The sequence below is a fragment of the Galleria mellonella genome, unplaced genomic scaffold, assembly GCF_026898425.1.
Source record: "Galleria mellonella isolate WM207_F2 unplaced genomic scaffold, CSIRO_AGI_GalMel_v1 utg93, whole genome shotgun sequence".
Classification (NCBI taxonomy): Eukaryota; Metazoa; Arthropoda; class Insecta; order Lepidoptera; family Pyralidae; genus Galleria; species Galleria mellonella.
In genome coordinates, this window is record NW_026442176.1 from 772,898 (window position 1) to 792,537 (window position 19,640).

The following is a 19,640-nucleotide window of genomic DNA, read 5'->3' on the forward strand; positions in this document are numbered from 1 at the left end:
ATTGACCGGGGTAAAAGTAACCTATGCCCCTCAGTTTTAAACAGTACTTTTCTATTAAAATTTATGAAATTTTGTTAAATCCTTAAGGCGCCGTTAAGCGATAAATAAATAAACGCACTTTCACTTTTAAGATTGATACAGATTACAATATGCTTTATTTGTGTATAAAAAATAATTCAAATCCGTATCCGCTTAAACTTTACATATCAATAATATTAGTAGGATTATTACATTACACTAGTCGTTCTTTTTCATAAAAGTAATATAAATGTCTTTGTTATGTCATATACCCATCTATCTTTTCACCAAGTACCTTACGAAGTAGATACCAGTTGCCAAAGGCTTATCCTTATTTACTAGTACATTACACCTTCTGCTTAATTCATTTCCATAATAATCATTGACAATTAAAATGTTGACTGTTTATCTGTTTGTGTATAGATTTATGCTGAAGTCCCTGGGTCTGTGGAAGGAGTCGACGCCGGAGATCGAATTACGCGAGGACATGGAGTACCAGCTGAGGCCTGAGGATACTCAGCTGGTGGTTGACGGGCGCGCCGCAGAAGTCGGTCGCAAGTACGTGCAATTGCACGACACCACCGGACCGTGAGTATAGTTACTATTGCTTTACTAATATTAACATTCCACTACTGGACATATTTCTCTTTATAAAAGCAAGTTTTTATTAAACAAAGGCAACAAATATGATTTACGTGATGATAAATGACTACCATAGATCGTAAATGATCACAATTCTAGAGATAACTCGCACGTAGTTGTCTTTATCGACATGTAGATATTGAGGAGTCACAGTATCCAATAATTTTGATGTCATATCCTCTCCTTTTAAATTTGTGTACAGCATTCGAGTGTGAATTTTTTAAACTTGTCTACCAATCCGCAACTCAAAACTCACTATAGTATTTTAAGGTCATTTTAATCGCACTTAGTAGGTAAACTTTTTATGAATGATAATCAAATAGTAACTTCATCTGTATTATAAATAAATTTATGAGTGTGAAGTATCAGTGAAGGATAATAGATGAGGATATAGACGGAGAGAGGATGAAGACCAATCAGGTGGCACGTTATGGTGAGTTCACTAGAAATTAATCACGTTTGTTTCCAATAAAGACCGCGTGTAAGTCGACATGGAGCAATCCCTTTACCACAAATGCGCTATGTTGGACTGATACTACGTTGTTTAGTGGTAACAGATATCTCGGTAATCCCCCTTGGTATAGTAATGTTAGACAGAGCGTGGGCAATAGATAGTTAGGTGTGCGTGCGTGGCTCAGCCAGTCGTCACCGGCTGGTGGACCGGCTGTACCATGTGCAGGCCAGCATCGCGGCCGCCATGCGCGAGCTGGACGCGCGCCGCTCCGACCCGCGCGTCGCTTGCCTGGTCTGGACGCGTCTACAGCACGACCACCACCGCCGCCGCCACCACCGCCACGCCGACACGTACTCGTGCATTATATTGATATTTGTTGATGAAAAAGAGGCTTAAAACCAAATAGAGATTACAATCGTAGTAAAACTATATCTGTTATTATTATAAAAAGACGAACTTTTTCAGGCAGAAAAGCCTGTGTCATTGCAACCTTTCCTAGATCATTATCGTGGCAAAATCTGCAAAGACTTTTTGAGCATAGGCCTGGTTGGGCCATGTGCTTAAAACCACACCTAAAGTCAAGTTAAAATTCAAAATCATCAATCAATCAATCAGATAAATAGACTTATTGAATATACTCCTACTTTTAAATCGTCATTTTTGTGATTCTACTGCTGGACTCGACATGTTGTTATCAGCTAAGAGCCCGCAAAAAATTCAACAGTTACTCTTTTAAATCTCAGTTGTGTTTATTTAACTGTACTATGTCTTAAAGAACATGGTCATTTAACCCGTGTATAATCGACTAACGCCATGCATGTTCCTTATTCAAGTAATCGTTTAGTGTTTGAAATTTTTTTTTACATTGCAATATGATTATTATTTTTCATTATCTTCTATCTTGTCATTCATATAACTTGAATAACTTGATATAAAGAAATTCTCTGTATACTAGTCAGAGATTACAAACCTTCAAATACTTGACGGGTTTGGATCACGTGACTACAAATTCTCCAGTTCTGTCTGTGATTTTAGTACCAATTATTGCAAGGTAGTTCCATTTAATCTGTAAAACTGTCAAGTTATAAGCACCTCCAGGTCCTTGTTAAATTTATATGTTAAATATTGGTGAATTTTCTATCTTGTTAATCTTAGCAGATGAAGTAAGTTAACTGTGTTCACGATGAAATCTCCATTTGATTCTAAGCTTCTTGTTTGTTTATAACACTATATTTAACAGATTGTTTTGTAATGTAATAATAGATTAATCAATCACTATTGTCATTCATTAAGTATGTATATAACTTAACGACTCGGTAAACTCATGGTAGATACCTACATAGAATAGGTAGACAGCTCGTTATAATTGTAATTTTAGTACCTATAATAACTTAGATGTATAATTGATTTGTGAGTTTATTTCTAATAAATAATAGTAGATTTCTACTACATTTTGTAAGACAATGTATGTCGAATTAGTATTTTTGCTATTTATTTGTTAGCGTTATAAAATATGTGTTTTAGTATACGCTTTTATAAATATTATAAGAATAACGTTTGTGCTTTCAGTATACGAATAATGAAACAATACTGTATTTTATTCGTAATATTTTGTTACAAAATTGTATAACTATATTTAGTTAATAATGTATAATTAATATATAAATTTATATGTAACTCTAGTATCGTACTATAAAGACTACTTATTATATGAGATAGAAGTAATTGCTATCTAAATCTATCTTTAGTGCTTTTAAATACTTTTAATTAATTATAATTAAGTTATTTTTTATTCACTGGCCTATTTAAGAATATCCCCCACCTCCCCCTCCGTGCCCCAAATACGTCAATGTTGTTATTACCATAGTTCTTTGACAAAATATTCATATATTTTTTTTATATATACTGTCTATATCTTTTATAAAATAAATTTGTTCTGTAAAATGCGGTAGCTTAAACTATAAATAGATTTACATGATTATTAAAAACTTTTTTGTTTGCTATTTGTTACGTGTGGATTTTAGAAGTAGGAAAACCAATGAATTGCGATATTTCTAAAAAGATTATCAAGATAATATATGTATCAGTTTTTAAGTTAGACCTTTAGGAGCTAAATAGTGAAAACCGTATCCAATGTGGTGTACTAGCTTATGAACAAACTTACAGGCAGACAAAATTCCTAAAAAATATTATTTTGACTGCTATTACTCTTTTAAGACTTATATATTTTTTTCTTAATTATCTCGTTTAGTATAACGGACATTGTTTAGTTACAATTTTATTATATTAATAACATAACAATGCTACAAATTCATGCTCTAGTTTTATTTTTATAGTGATCTTAATGTTTTTTTACTGTCTAGAAACGACGAGGAAGCGGAGCCAAATGGATCACTATCACAGGCGGAACGCGAAATAAAGCTTGCAGAGAAACACGACCGCGAGGTGATGCTAGCAGAGCAGCATGAACACGAGCCTGGGCCTTCTAAACAAGATGATGACCATTACAAGTACGTACATCATAATTACATCCAATCATTATCCGCTACTGAATATATCTTTAATGTAATTTGGAGGGCAAAGAAACTGATAGTTCATCTCACGGAAAGTGATAACCGTCGCCTATAAACATGAAGTGCACTGAGGACATCACTGAATAAACTAAAGTCCACGATTCTCCCACGCCATGCCATTCCAGAGAATTGAGATGTTATCCTGTATTTACATTGGCATATTCGACTTTTCTAACTGAAATACAGTGTAAACGAGTGAGACTGAGGTCATGCCTTGCTCTTTATTCAAAATGTTCCTTAATAGACTTTTCCCAATAACCCATTATAAGGTAACGAGTCGTCTACTTCCATTGATTATTCACATAGTAAGAGTAGCCACTCGAGTTTTCTTCTCCGTCAATATCTTTGAGAGATGTAGCGCGTCTAAGTACTACTTAGTTATTTTTATTTATTTATTTAAAGTTACAAAAACATTTTGCAAATGCTTTATTATGTTACTTCTTTTTAAAGGTTGCTTAGAAGAGTATTTATTTGATATCAAATTCATATAATATGTCAATCATTGTTACCTTACATTTAAACCTAGACACGTGTCACTCGAATGCGAGTTATAGTAAACTATAACATCTAATTGTTCCAGGGTTAACGACGACCAAGAGCCAATAATAGCTGTTACGACTACGATGGAAGATACATACAAACATTATCCCAAAGTGATTCTATTATCGTAAGTAAACTAATCAGTTGTAAAGTTAGGATTTCAGTAATAAATTCTCGTGTTGGTTCCACTTATGCCGAAAAACTGGGCGTTTTCTAGGGCGAGCGAAACCCAACTTAAAAAATTGTGGTTCTAACTTCTCAAGAACCCACTTCCATTTTAAAATCTTGCTTGAAAATGTTATTAGATATTTTTTACTGATGTTACAGAATAAAACGCTACTTGCGTCCAACGCATCGTTTCTTCAAGCGTATGCTGGCGCCGGGCGCCCGTGTCACCGCTGATATCTACGCCTACATGTTTCTCTGCGATTTCTTCAACTTCCTCGTTGTTATATTCGGATTCGCCGCTTTTGGGGTCTGTAATATCTAAATATAATATTTTTATATAATTTTTATGCTGAAATCTATTATTTAGTTTTATTGATTGATAATTATATAGTATTGTTATATGCTATCTATATTTAGTTTTGTATATAGTGTGTTAAGAAAAAAAAAAATATTTATTTTAAATTGAAAAATATACCTCTGCATTAACTTTTTACATCCACATTGTATATTTTAAAAACAAATTTAAACATTCAAACGATATAGGTATTATCACTTTGTGACAAAATTATTTCAACTCTGAAACTATCTATTTGATGGCACATAATGCGTTTACAATACCACAGACCCACCAAGGCGACGGCGGCGTACAAGCGTATCTAGAAGAGAACAAAGTACCAATCCCGTTCCTGGTGATGTTGATCCTGCAGTTCGCTCTGATCATCATCGATCGCGCGCTCTATTTGCGCAAGTTCATGCTCGGCAAGATACTGTTCCAGTACGCACTCATTATTGGCGTGCATGTGTGGATGTTCTTCGTGCTTCCATTCATCACCGAGAGGTGAGATACCTGTTGAGTCTAACTATTAGAATTAATATCTAGATAGAGCTGACACTTACGTCAATGCAATAATATCTACGTTGGCACACTGAATACTTGCATCCAATTAAGTGCTAAATCAGTCTGCTTGCACACAACAGACACCGCAGTGAGACTGCGTCTCGCTCACTTGTATGTGTCTTATCACATCCGTACATATCATCCGTACATATCACGTGCGTACATGTGATCACACGTAATGGTTGGACAGTTATCAGATCGGTATCAGATTATTAGCTATTCTAAATGTTGTAAAAATAAAAATTACTAATTACTTTTTGTTTTATTTTAAAGTAGACAAAGCAAGAAATGTATACCATATTTCTAACAATTGTGATGGTATATAGGACGTTCAACGCCTTGCTGCCGCCGCCGATGTGGTACATGATGAAGTGCATATACCTGTTGCTGTCCGCGTACCAGATCCGCTGCGGGTACCCGCGCCGCATCATCGGCAACTTCCTCTGCAAGTCGTACCACTTCCTCAACATGATATTCTTTAGAGGGTAAGTCTATTGCACTTTTAGTATTTTGTGTACTTGGAAACAAATGGTAGTTATTTGAATGATTAAAAAGATCTTGTTGTTGAAAAAATTAGCTTACAAATACATAAACTTTTTTTAAATCTAACAGGTAGTTCTAGATAAACGCACTAAAGCGTTTAAACAAACATTTTCGCTAATAAGACTATAGATATATTATTTTTGTCTAGTAACTTGTAGTTGACAGTGTAGTTTGCATTATTAAGTACTTAATATTTGTTTTTATTATTTTTTAAATATTTATATAATGTAACTACTTAAATAAAGATAAAAATAAATTGGGTAAGAAAATGAGGGTTTTTGCTGAAAATTATCGTGCTCGACAAGCTTGTTGACGCCCGCGAGAAGAAGTCAGTGATTTATTTTATTACCACATGACCTGAATAGGTTAAAAATTGTGAAGTGACGACCTCCGAAATGTCGCATTAAGTTAATGGGCGCAGGTGATTTAAGACAAAAAGTAACAATTTATGTTGTGATGAGTAGCGACATTAATAGAATACCAAATATCCATTTACCGCCTTTGTTCACAGCTTCATGGCTGTGCCGTTTGTATTCGAGCTCCGCACGTTAATGGACTGGATATGGACCGACACCTCTATGACTTTAATGGACTGGCTCAAAATGGAAGACATTTTTGCAAGCGTGTTTTTGCTTAAGGTATATTAAAATACAAATCCATGGTCAATGTGTAATAATAAAACTGTTCTGTGATCTGAATTAAATCAAGTTCGTTTTATTTAGTAGTATTATTATTACTACATAAAACGAGTAACAGTACTACTACTAAATAAAACAAAACGTTAAATTGCTCAAAAGTCATCAATCAAATTCTTTAATGTTGTAAACGATAATATAAATATAATGTAATAGAAGTATGTTTTTTTATAACATTTTTACAAATTAAAGGTTGGGAGAAGTTGAGGAAAATTATCAATCGACATTCTGTAAATTATTTTAAATAAAACATTGATACTAAAAATACGTATATATATGTAAATAGTATCAACATTTTATTTTAAATACAAGTTGGTAAATTGAATAATACACAAATAAAAATTGTGTGCAGTGCTCGCGATACGTGGAGGACGAGTACCCACAACCGCGCGGTGTAAAGAAATCGAGCACGTCCAAATACTTGCTCGGCGGCGGAGTGCTTGCCTTCGTGATCGCCATTATATGGTTCCCTCTTGTGTTCTTCGCGTTTGGTAACTCGGCAAGTGATCTTTATACTTTTTTATTTTTTATTGTTTTTAATAGTTTCTCCTTTTTTTCTTTTCCTTTTTTTTATTACCATTGATATATCTTTGGCTTAATGAATTGTCATGAATTACTTATTCCACCAGGTCGGAGAACCAAACCCGCCAACAGACGTTACGGTGAAGATTCGTATCGGTCCATTTCTACCCGTCTACCAGATGTCGGCGCAGTCCCACAACATCGATCTGTAAGTTGACTGGTGATATTACTTATTGGTAAATCATTAAACAAAAACAACATTCACAATGAGTAAAGGAACTTGTTAAAAAAGGAACCTTATCTAAAGACCTTAGGTATATTTGTAATCCTTCAAATTGTTAATTTTTAAACATGTTTCTACGTACCCAGCTACACAGAGCAGGACTACACGCAACTGAGCAACCTGTACGCGCGCGATCGTACTGCGCAAACGTTCCTCTCCAACTACATGTACAACGACGTCGCAGTCATCACCATCAATCCCAACTCGACTATGAAGTGGGAGATCTCACCGCCCGAACTCGACCGGCTCGAACGAGAGGCCATGTCCAGTAAGTGGAGATCTTGATTATTTTTAAACTGTACAACATAGGTACTAACTGATCTGGCAAACGTTGTTTTGCACCCTGTCGCCATCTATACCGAGTTCACTTTTTTAATCGAGATAAAACTATCCTATCTCCTATATCGTAACAAACAATGCATATTTACAAAATTTTATTAAAATCGGTTAAGCAGTTTCAAGAACTTTATAAACATTTTTCTACACGGAATTTTTATATACGTATATTAAACATATCATCATATCAGACGTTAATTATCAACTGCTAAACATTGGCCTCTTCTATGAGGGGGGGGGGGACCAGTAGTTGATGGAGTTTTTAGAGAGACGCTGCTGCCCATCTCTCGATCAATAGTTGTTCTTAATCAGCTATTAGCACTCACGGGAAAGAAAGGAGCAGCCCATTTTTGCCATAACTACTAGTACAGGATACTATAAAATATTTTGCTTTTAACTAAAGAGTGCACACTAGCTTGTTATATTGATGTTATTATTAAATGTTTAATATACATTTTTATTAGAAACATAACTGATTTTTATAAAAATAACTAATGCTGTCTTATGCATACGTAAGAGATAACGTATGTATCGGCCGATACTTAGTCACTTTGTCTAGTTGGTGTAGTGTTATTAGTACTATACTATCAAATTGTCCACGACCGTGCTTGTTTTATTATTATAATATTGAATAATATAATGACAGAGCCATTTAACTGATTTAATTTTATAGATGCCTCCCTACTGGTGAAGTTCACATACGTGATCACTCACCCAACGAACGCGGTGCCGAACCCGCCTACTATCGAAGACCACCGCGAGGTGGCGCTCGATGCATTCGTAAATAATAAACCCAACCCACAGAGGGAAATCCTGCTCAAACTACTCTCCGGGAAAGCTGAGTCGGATTCTTGGTAAGTTCACATAATTATATATAATAGAGTCATATAGTTTAACTCTTCCATTATATAAATTGTATAGAATATACAGGTGTTGTCAATTTGTTTTATAGATATTTAAGTAATGTTTAAATAACGAAAATATTAACATAGCAATATTGTCATCGTCATGTCTCCCATATATTAGTCGCGACCACAACTAGTTAAAATAAAAAGTTTATGTTATCATTTGAAAAAATCATTACAAATAACAGAATTAAATGAGAATCTATATATTTAAATTCACATTCGGGACTTAATGCGAATGTTAATGAATATTAAGTAAAGATCTATATAAATGAAAATTAAATATAGTACCACTAATATTATAAAGTACAGTACTACTATTATGAAGAGGAAAGATTAAATGTATGTTTGTATGTAATAGACAAAATCAAAAACTACTTAATTTTAAAAATTCATACATACATACATATCTGTCACGCCTGTCTCTCATTAGGGTAACAATGAAAAAAAAAAATAAAAAAAAAGATTCATTCATCTATAAGCTAACATTATCAGCGACTAACGTAGGCTATATATTATCTTCTATCTATCCGTGCGGAGCCGGGGCGGATCGCTAGTTATTTATAAATACATTTCAAAATGATTTGTTCTTTATCAGGTTACACGTAAAAAAACTGTTCCCAAAATTCGTCAAAGTGTTCAACAAAGGTACCGCTAAAGCGGCATACCAACTCATGCCAGAAGTTCCTGATGATACTGGTAAATCGAAATATATAATTTTTTTCTCTAGATGCATATATACATATCGTCGTAGTCGTAGAATACTGACTGATCTGACAAACATTAAATATACATATCTGTCAGTATTCTACGACTATGACGATATGATAGATCTTACATCCAATCTCATACTTGTTTTACCTAGCTTGAAGTTGGTTTATCAACTGACTTAGGTTTTCAAATCGGTTGTATTTTCTTTCAGTCTGTTCTAAAGTAATTTGAAAATTTTTAAAGAAACTGATATACCTATTGATTTGTCCCATAGAAATTTTATCGAAATCGGTTCCATCAGTTTAGTTTTTAAATAAAAATAACTTATATTGCCATGATTAAAGACGGTTTTTTTTAAGGGTCAAAATCTTTAACAGTTGTAAACAATGGTTAGAGTTTAATATCTCTCTCTTTTTTCTAGGCATTGTAATCTGAAATTTTTCAAAGGGAAAGTGAATAAGCCGTTTATTAAGTACATAGTAGATATATAGTATCTATTTTGTTAAAGACTTGTTTTTTTTTATAAATAAAAGCGTTACTATTTATTCGTATATGCATATTTTAGATGAAGACGCTCGATTGTTCCGCGATGTGCAACTCCGCTTAGAAAGAGATGGTAACGGTATGTACTGGCGGGTGCGCGAGTACTGCAAACCGGGCCAGGTGAGATATGATCATTTTTTTAACCGATTTCAAAGAGAAGGAGATTATTATTTCGATTGTATTTTTTATGTTTATTATTACATTAGTCCGTCAGTTATGTACCGATTCGAAAAAAAAACTTCTATTTAAAGTAATATAATTACCCATCGGTCCCGTAGAAATTTTATTAAAATCGTTTCAATAGTTTCTTTTTTGAACCAAAACGACTAGATTTGTCACAATTGAAGACGGTTTTTTTGTGAAACACGTCTTAATTTACTTAGTAATGATTTTGATATTTTTTGTTGTAAGTATAAGTGTTCTAGTGTTGTATTTTTGTACTTATTTTAATCAACTTATTGTTATAATAAAATTGTAACTAGCTGATATCTCTAGATAGAAGATATTTAAGAAAAATTTATCCGTATTAGAGGTCCGTATTATGTAATAAGAGCAACAGAAGCCAAAATATATTGACTATAAATTTTGTCTGCTCTCTGTCTATATGTTTATTTCTGTAACACGCAAAAACTACCGCATCATATTGTATGCGTTTTATATCTTCACTAATTTTGATAGTTAAAAGCTTCATTTTCAATCAAATATATATATATATATATATATATATATATATATATATATATATATATATATATATATATTTACGTGTTACCGAAATAATTGTTAAATATCTTCTATATATATATACAATATATACAATAAGTTGATTTTGTCGCAGAGCAATTTGTAAAACTGATTTTTTTTTATATTATGCATTTTGTTATAGCACTTATAAAAGTATATTAACAATCATATAATCAATTTATTATTATTTTTAAGGACTCGTTGTCGTCTATCCCAATGAACAATTGCAACATGCTGGTCATGTACACTTTCAACGACAAACTGTTCCCTGAGACACTCAACTTTATTTCAGGCAGCGGGTAAGTACTTGTAAAACGAGTATATATTAACTTGACACTTAGAGATACACTTTACACTGATAGAAATAAGGTTCATTTTAGATTTTTCTCATAACCCAATCGAATAGAGGATTTACTTCTGTGTTGCTCTGTCATCTATTTAAATGATGTTATAGAGAACTATTCCTAATGATTATATATTTAAAGCATATTATATTGTACGATGTATAAGAACTGTGTTTAGGCCTGAACTGTAACCTTCGGGTGTAGGATTAATCACTTAGATTAAAGTTGCTTATTGAGTCCAAAAGGTCTTATACAAAATAAGTATTTATATATCTATATATATTTTTAGATAGATTTTGGCCATAACGATTATTTCTCTAGATATTAATACTCCATTGATAGACTCTGTAGTGGCTAGAATAGCCCAGTTTGTTGTTGTAATTGCGTAGGCAAAATGTGTACCATTAAGACGTAGTTCAGATAATTGTAGTGGTGAGCTAAACGTAATCTGATTTGTAGATCGTCGTATTATCTGTCTGCGTCCACTATTCGTTTGACTACAAACTCAAAGACATTTTTGTATAATACTCGTAATATACTGAAATTGCTTTTTAAACTAGGCGGTAGTTTTATAATAAAATCATTATCAGGTTCATCGAAAATGCTTATAACTAAGTTTACTTGAATAAAAAAATATTTATATAATTATAATTGATTACAGAATTATCGGCTTGTATACCACATTCGTATTCTTGGCGTCTCGAGTACTTCGAGGCTTCTTCTCCGGGATTTACACAAAGATTATGTTCGACGATTTGCCGAACGTCGACAGAGTACTGCAGCTGTGTCTAGATATTTATTTGGTAAGTGTGATGAATGATTGACAATAGACAGTTTTAGCTACCCTAGAGGAGCTGTGGTAGGTACATGCGAAAATAGTCCTGGTTTTGATTTTTTCTTCGGGGAAATTTAAGAAACAAATTGCTCTTGGGTGCGCATTTTGAGACATAGATACCTGACCGTAGATATTCCTCGTCTGATTTATCATAACATAGTTACACATAAATCTAAAAACATAATACAATATTAATATTTGTCTGTATTTGGTATAACAATATAGTATATTATCTGTGTCTCTATTAGGTACTTAAATATTGGGTCTACAAAATGCAAGAAGCTTTTTTAGATGTGTAACAAGAAAATTTTTGTAATATTCTAAATTAATTTAATATTTTTAAATACAATGACATCGATTCAAAACACTATCGATACGTACATGTAATTATTTATCTACAACAATTATATAATTTTTTCACCCCGTAATTAAATTTCTGTTTTGCCAAAGACTGACTGCTACGGAGAGAATGCTATATAGCATTAAGTCCGCTTTTTGTACCAGACATTTTTTTTGTAATGTAGTCAATAAAGAATAAATAAATAAATAATAACAAATGTTCGTCTTGTAATCAGTAATTCTGTAAGAAGCCTTAGACTGCTATTAATCTTCTTTTCATTTAAGAGTTTCCTCTTGTCGGTGCAACTAATTTATGCATCTTTCTCCAGCCAGCTCTATCCCAGGCCATATCCTTTATCTCCCTATACGACATGACGCCTAGTGTTTCCTTTATCTGTCCCATGTAGTTAATCCTCGGTCTTCCTCTTCCTCTTTTGCCCTCTATCTTTCCTTCTACTATGCTCTTAAAAATAATAAAGAATAGAAGAGGCAAAATCCTGGGCCACCTTATACGACATGACGATTTTTTTAAGACTGCTATTAATACTGCTAATAAAATTCTCCTTTACATTTATAGGTACGCGAGGCCCTCGAGCTGGCTCTCGAAGAAGATCTATTCGCAAAACTGGTGTTCTTGTATAGATCACCGGAAACTATGATAAAATGGAGTCGACCGAAGGAGGAAGATGCAGAAGAGCAGAGAGCGCTGCCGCCTTCGCGTTGAGTTTAATAACACAGTGAAACAAACAAATTACTATTATATGGTTCTCAGCTCTCTTGTTAATAATGCACATTTGCAAGTATAAAATGTGCTTGCTTGCTTTTGCATAAAAGAGCATACATATATAATTGGTGCTGCTACAATTCGCGGTCAAATAAAACTTGATCAAAACCATAGACAGAAAAATTTGCTCAGTAGATATTAAAACGGTCTACTGTGCAATTTAAGTCATGTGGTGCTGATATAATGCTCAAGTTATTGCCGATATATTTGACATTTTTTTATTATTATATGCCATACCATATGATAACATGGGAGTCCCATGAAATGCACGTTCATAGTTCAGTCAGTGCTTAGAAGATATACGGGTTATGTCTTATATTTATTTATATATTTTAACAAAACGCGTCATGTAGCAGTTGCGTTTTTAGATACGTAAGTTGTACAGAAATATTTAAAGTAAATTTAAGAATAAGTCAATTCGATTGGGGAATCGTTACGCATTTAATATTAAAATTATTAAAGAAATAATGGAAATATTATGAATATCGATACGCACATCTTTATTGTCTAGTTATAATTTTGCAGGTTCTAGATCCGTTTATGGCTTCATGTCTTTAATTTTTCAGTGCAATTGCTATTTTTATACAAATACGTAGTTTATACTATAGGTATATTATTAATTTATAATGAGAAAGAAAAACAATTTATTCTGTACAGTGGCGGCACACTAGATCTAAATGTACACATAGGTATAATGTCCCACAAAAATTTAAAAGTGTGTTAAATTATTAATAAATTAATTATCAAACAATTAAAATTCACAACGTGGCTATAATCTATATGTAATTTGTATATTAGCAAATATAACTGTTCATAAATAACTTACAATGAAAAAACGATTGAATTACCTAGTAACAGAACACTTTTTGCATTTGTAATTCGGAGAGTTTTGCTGTTTCTAGGTAGTAAAAAAGACTTATGCTTAATACTTACTATAACCAAAAGTATGTATTAAGTCTATTTATAATTAAATACTCAAAAAATTTGCTTGCAATACCTGTTTGTACAAGCTTACTAAATTTTTATTATTAGTTATCTCAATCTATGAAAATAGACAAAAATTTGAATATCTACGAGGATTTTCAATTATATTTTCTGGGTTCATTGTCATATTGTGTTCATATACTTTTTTTATTTCTACTTTGAAATTTATTTCATTTTAATATCGAGTATCCTATCGATCTAGAACCTTTAATCTCGACGAATCAAATTAAGACATGGACCGGATCATGAAATAACGATCTGAACTTTTGACTATGAATGATTATTACAAAATAAAACGACAGATCTGTATTTATTAATAACATATATTCAAAATTAGCCTAATATAGTACTTAAAAATATAACAAAATAACGAACTTTTAAAGAATTACAGTTATTCAAAGTCCGTCTATTGTGCATAAGAGCACCCGAACATACTAATTCCCTTTTTTGCTGTAATGTACAAATGACAACTGATACAAATATAATAAACTGAGGCATTTGGAGAACTTATAATAATTGAATTGCTTAAAATTTGTAAAAGGAGGCTTCCAATAAAATCTATACTTATGTTCGGGTGACACTAGTATCAATTATAATCAGATTTGTTTTATTCGTTCAAATAATTATAACACAAAACACCAATAGTGGTTTAATAAACTGCTTATATGTTTATAGCTTATCATCTCGCATTGAAATAAACAATGGATTATTTTGGTGTTGATGATATTGTTTTAAAGAAACTATGTCTAGTTGCTACTTATAAAATAGGAACTTTCTTAGTGCTACATTGTTCCATATTATGTGCCCTACCATTAGGGCGAAGATTCTAAATAGATGAGACCTGAAAATTATACCTTATTACTACCTATAATTAATAGTCCACAATCTTATATTTACTTTTTTTTATATTTACCCAAATATATTATGTACTATTTAATACGATTAGGCCCAAGATATTTGTGAGTACTATAATTGTACTTACAAATATTTTAGGCCTAATCGTATTAAATAGTACATAGTAGTACCTGTCGTTATGAAAATAACATCTTTTTCCATTTCACGGTAGAATTGTTATTGTATAAAAAAATCTTCCATAATTATACAAAATTATACATGGAAATGAAAGATTTTTACTTAAGAAAATATTTCATTAAAAAATAGGTAGGTATGTAGCAAAATCCGCCTATTTCAGACGTCCGACACCTTAGTTTTAGACCAAAACGTCTAAATGAGAATAGGTATTAAATCTTTTATTTCTATGACTGTAATACTAAAATACTATTTATACATGTTTTAAATGTTTTTACCCTGTTTATATTTTATTAAAAAATTTATGTTATAATGACTGTTATTTACTTACAGCTTAATATGTGTATATAAAGAATAAAAGGCAAGTCTCTGATAATATGAACGGATTTTGTTTAAATATACCTCAAGTCTTAAGTGTTGCATTTGATAAATTTATAAATTATTGAAGTATGTAAGATTTATTACTTATACATTTTGTATCATGATTGTTAAGCTACACTTAATGTCGTCGATTTGTGTTAATAAAAAGTATATATAACATTGAAGACTTTTATTTATGATTATTTTTTTCTTAAAATACTTAACATTGATATTACAACAATTAAGACTTAATTTATCACCATTAATCTTGGTGCTATATTCATGGACATAAGTTCCTGGAATAATAATTTTGCAGCATATGGTAAGCGTATTTGAGAAATTTGTGTCTTATTTTTACAGCCTTTACATTCAAATGTGTTGTTTCGTAAATTAGCTATAGCTATCAAACCACAAAAGTTGCATACATGTATACGATAAGGATCTGACACTTCAAAAAGCCGCTCTCGAAGGAACTGCGCGGCACCATGAGCAATTTGACAATCACGTTCCATTTCACCGAAACGCAATCCACCATCTCTTGCCCTGCCTTCCATAGGTTGTCTCACTAAAATTTGAACAGGTCCTCTTGCCCTTGAGTGAATTTTATCATCCACCATATGCTTTAGACGTTGGTAATAGGTAGGACCCAAGAAAACTTGAGCGTTTATCTTACGTCCTGTGTGTCCATTATACATTACTTCGTTACCACGTAGGTGATAACCATATTCTTGTAACAAAGATGAAATTTTTTGCACGTTTACAGCATCATTGAATGGCGTAGCATCACCAATTTCACCTTTATTTGAGGACACTTTTCCTTGGATACACTCAATTAAATGCCCAATTGTCATACGAGATGGAATTGCATGAGGATTAATAATAATATCTGGTGTTAATCCTTCACATGTAAATGGCATGTCCTCTTGTCGGTATTGTATACCACATGTACCTTTTTGACCATGTCGAGAGGCAAATTTATCTCCAATTTGTGGGATGCGAACTGATCGAACACGGATTTTGCAAAATTTATATCCCTCACTATTCAGTGTCAACATAACTTGATCCACAATACCTGTTTCACTGTTACGTAAGAATGTAGACGCATCACGTTTGGTGAATCGTTTTGTAGTACCTTCCAATTCGTCGTCATTTTCAGGTAATGTAATTGTTTTACCAATAACAACATCATCACCAGATACTCGAATTCCAGGGGCAATAATTCCATCATCATCTAATTTATCGTATAAGGCATTTCTCATACCTTGACATGTTTGTCTTGTTGGTTTTTCAAATTGTTCTTCTTGATCTCCTATTCTCTTAGATTCTGAATCTTTGTAAGAACGATAAAATACTGATCTGAAAAATCCTCTTTCAACTGCAGATGCATTCAAAATTACACTATCTTCTTGATTATACCCAGTGTAGCATAAAATTGCGACAATTGAATTAATGCCCGCAGGCAACTCTCTGAAACGTAAATATTCCATTGATCTGGTAGTGACCAGTGGCTTATGGGGATAATACAATACATGTGCTAGTGTATCCATGCGCACATGAAAATTGGTAATATAAACACCCATAGCTTGTTTACCCATAGCACTTTGATAGGTGTTTCTAGGACTTTGATTGTGATCAGGGAATGGAATGATAGAAGCACACACACCTAATATCATAGCTGGGTGAATTTCACAGTGTGTATAGGTTGTACAGTATGCATATTCTTTAAGTTGTGCTAGATCATCTGGGCTCATGGCAATCATTACAGTTTCTTCTTCCAGAGTGTCAATATATTCCACAACACCACTGGCCACCAGATTTTGCCATCCATAATTGTTATAGTCCCGCTCTTTGAGATTATCAATGTGTTTCTTCTTTAACAAAAGGGCTCCATTTTCAACGATTAACAATGGACGACATATTCTTCCAGCATCTGTATAGATACGAATTTCTCTGTCTCGAATATCACGGATCATACTTACTTCTGATACAATGATGTCCATTTGACGTCTGAGTTTTCTTAATGTTGCCATCAATTGTTCGGGATCTCTGTGAATCCCAACCCAACAACCATTAACAAATATCTTAGTTGCATCTGCGATTGCAGAAGGGGCTATTTCTTCCAAATTCTCCATTGACCATTCTTCCAAGAACTCTAATATAGGAGACGGCTGACTTCCAACTGATATATAAGCCATCAGAGCTAAATTCTTTACAAGCCCTACCGCAGCACCTTCAGGGGTTTCTGCAGGACATATCATACCCCAAAGGGTGTTATGGAGTTGACGTGGTTTAGCCAGTTTACCATCACGTCCTATTGGAGAGTTGACACGACGTAAATGAGATAAGGTGGATGCAAATGTCAGTCGATTTAATACTTGTGATACACCAGCTCTAGCTTGATGAGCTTTTTTCTGATCTCCCCAATTACCAGTAGCAAGTGAATATCGGAGACCATCGGTAATAATTTTAGTTTTAATAGCTAATTCAAGATTGAAGTCCTTTCCTCTATCTATGAACTTTTGGGCATACATACGAACTTCTTTCAATAAATTTTTAAACAGACCTCTGAACAAGAACGCTAGCAAGGGTCCAGCCAAATCCAATCTTTTGTTGCCATAATGATCTCGATCATCAAGTTCTCTGCGGCCTAGAGCTGCAAGCAGCAGTCGATGCACCATATAACCCAAAAAGTAAGTCTTTTTGGTTTCACAAAAGTCTGACACTCCAACATGTGGTAGCATTTCTTTTTGTAGGATTTCTCTAGCATATTTTATACGCTTGTCTTTTGTTACACCAGGACGAGCACCACGAGAGCCAATAAAGTTTAGTGCTACATTTTGTTCTTGGAATACAAAAGCTTCATCTAATGATGGCTTCACCATCTCCATCATTTCAGGATCATCAAAATCATATATTATATGTTCCAATATATCTCTGTCTGCTACAAAACCGAGTGCTCTGAACACAATCATGATTGGAATTTCTTGTTTAATATATGGAACAATTGCAATAATTCTTTGTCCAATTGCAGACTTCTTTATGCTTTGACCGCCTCTAGCCATCATATTTACCCACAATGTTGAAGTTGGTCTTGAACTGTGTTCAAGACAAGAGCGAATCTCTGTTTTATAAGCATATTTTCCATCTTTCATACTAAATACATAAACAGTATTTGTTGCCATTTTCTCTTGAGCTATTAAAACTTTTTCAGAGCCATTGATTATGAAGTAGCCACCAGGGTCAAGAGGACACTCATTAAGTTCAGTTAAATCTCTGTCAGTTAGATGACTCAAAAGGCAATATGTAGATCTTAGCATAATTGGAATCTTCCCAATAAAAGTTTTCTGATGCTGAGTTTCAATTGGATCTTCATTTTCTTTCACAATAGTTTTTGTTATATCCACATATAATGGAGCAGAATATGTAAGATTACGAAGACGAGCTTCATTTGGCATCATAGGGGATGGAGCACCATCTTTTTCCCAATGAGTGGGTTTCGATAAATAAATTTGATCAAATTTCAGAAGATATCGAGGTGGAGTTTCGATTTCCCCAGAAGAATGTTGTGCTTCTGCCTGTAGTTCTATTGGAGGGGAATCTTCAACAATTCGTTGTACGGACATTTGAATGAATTCATCGAAACTATCCAATTGTTGTCGTACCAAACCTTTCTCATCAAAATAAGCGTTGATAACAATCCAACAAGCTTCTTGCCATAGCTCCGAAGAAATTTCTTCAACATCTTCCTCTTCATATTGATCGTCTTCCGTATCATACATTTTGACTCGAAGTAATTATATCTCCGTCAATATCATAAAAGTTAATTCTCAATATAATATATATTGGTAACAATAATTTTATAAAATCACTACACGTGCCATGAAAATACGGTAAAAGCCGTAATAAATTGAAAACGTCCTAATGAAGGATAAATAGAACAATAAGTCAAGATGGCGACTACAGATCAGGGATGTAAAATCAGTTTAATTTAAATCGATTATTATATTCTAATAATATAATAATCGATTATTAGAAACTCGATTAATATTACGCGTTTTTGAAAAAGTATTTTTTTAAAGAATAATCATTATTATAATCATATTTGATAATACTTTTGAACATTTTGTGATACTTCACTACTACTCCGTAGTAGTGAACGTAATCAGTACGTAAAACGAGACTGAAAATTAGTGTCAATAGTTTATTAATTTTTTATTGTTTAAACTTAAAGATTAACGAAAGATTTGTTTTATATTTTAGTTTTTAAGACCATAACGTAGTCGTTTAGTTTTTTTATTATCGTTTTAAGTATTTTATTTTAATACTAGTAAATATAAAATAAGATCGCACTTTGTGACAATTCAAAATCAAACGTAAAATAGGACCGAAC

General features: G+C 32.9%; 2 protein-coding genes across 2 annotated transcripts in view; one reads left to right on the forward strand and one right to left on the reverse strand.

Moving 5' to 3' along the window:
- LOC113516835 (piezo-type mechanosensitive ion channel component) overlaps positions 1–15,430 on the forward strand; it is a 67,019-nt gene extending 51,589 nt beyond the window's left edge. The window contains exons 38-53 of the mRNA XM_052902594.1: positions 442–606; positions 3,478–3,624; positions 4,268–4,354; positions 4,555–4,702; positions 5,019–5,233; positions 5,620–5,778; positions 6,348–6,474; positions 6,884–7,030; positions 7,161–7,261; positions 7,423–7,604; positions 8,346–8,526; positions 9,176–9,276; positions 9,854–9,951; positions 10,771–10,874; positions 11,581–11,722; positions 12,671–15,430. Of these exons, the coding sequence (XP_052758554.1) occupies positions 442–606; positions 3,478–3,624; positions 4,268–4,354; positions 4,555–4,702; positions 5,019–5,233; positions 5,620–5,778; positions 6,348–6,474; positions 6,884–7,030; positions 7,161–7,261; positions 7,423–7,604; positions 8,346–8,526; positions 9,176–9,276; positions 9,854–9,951; positions 10,771–10,874; positions 11,581–11,722; positions 12,671–12,817 (2,251 nt within the window). The 3' untranslated portion in view covers positions 12,818–15,430. The remainder of the gene's footprint in view (positions 1–441; positions 607–3,477; positions 3,625–4,267; positions 4,355–4,554; positions 4,703–5,018; positions 5,234–5,619; positions 5,779–6,347; positions 6,475–6,883; positions 7,031–7,160; positions 7,262–7,422; positions 7,605–8,345; positions 8,527–9,175; positions 9,277–9,853; positions 9,952–10,770; positions 10,875–11,580; positions 11,723–12,670) is intronic.
- On the reverse strand, positions 14,167–19,209 carry LOC113517109 (DNA-directed RNA polymerase II subunit RPB2). The gene has a single exon (XM_026901687.3). It carries the CDS (start codon positions 19,027–19,029, stop codon positions 15,499–15,501), a length of 3,531 nt encoding a protein of 1,176 aa, XP_026757488.1. The 5' UTR covers positions 19,030–19,209; the 3' UTR covers positions 14,167–15,498.
- Between the last annotated feature and the right edge of the window lie 431 nt (positions 19,210–19,640).

Excerpts from the sequence above, each read along its gene's own strand:
- LOC113517109 (XM_026901687.3), bottom strand. The coding sequence starts at position 19,029 with ATGTATGATACGGAAGACGATCAATATGAAGAGGAAGATGTTGAAGAA.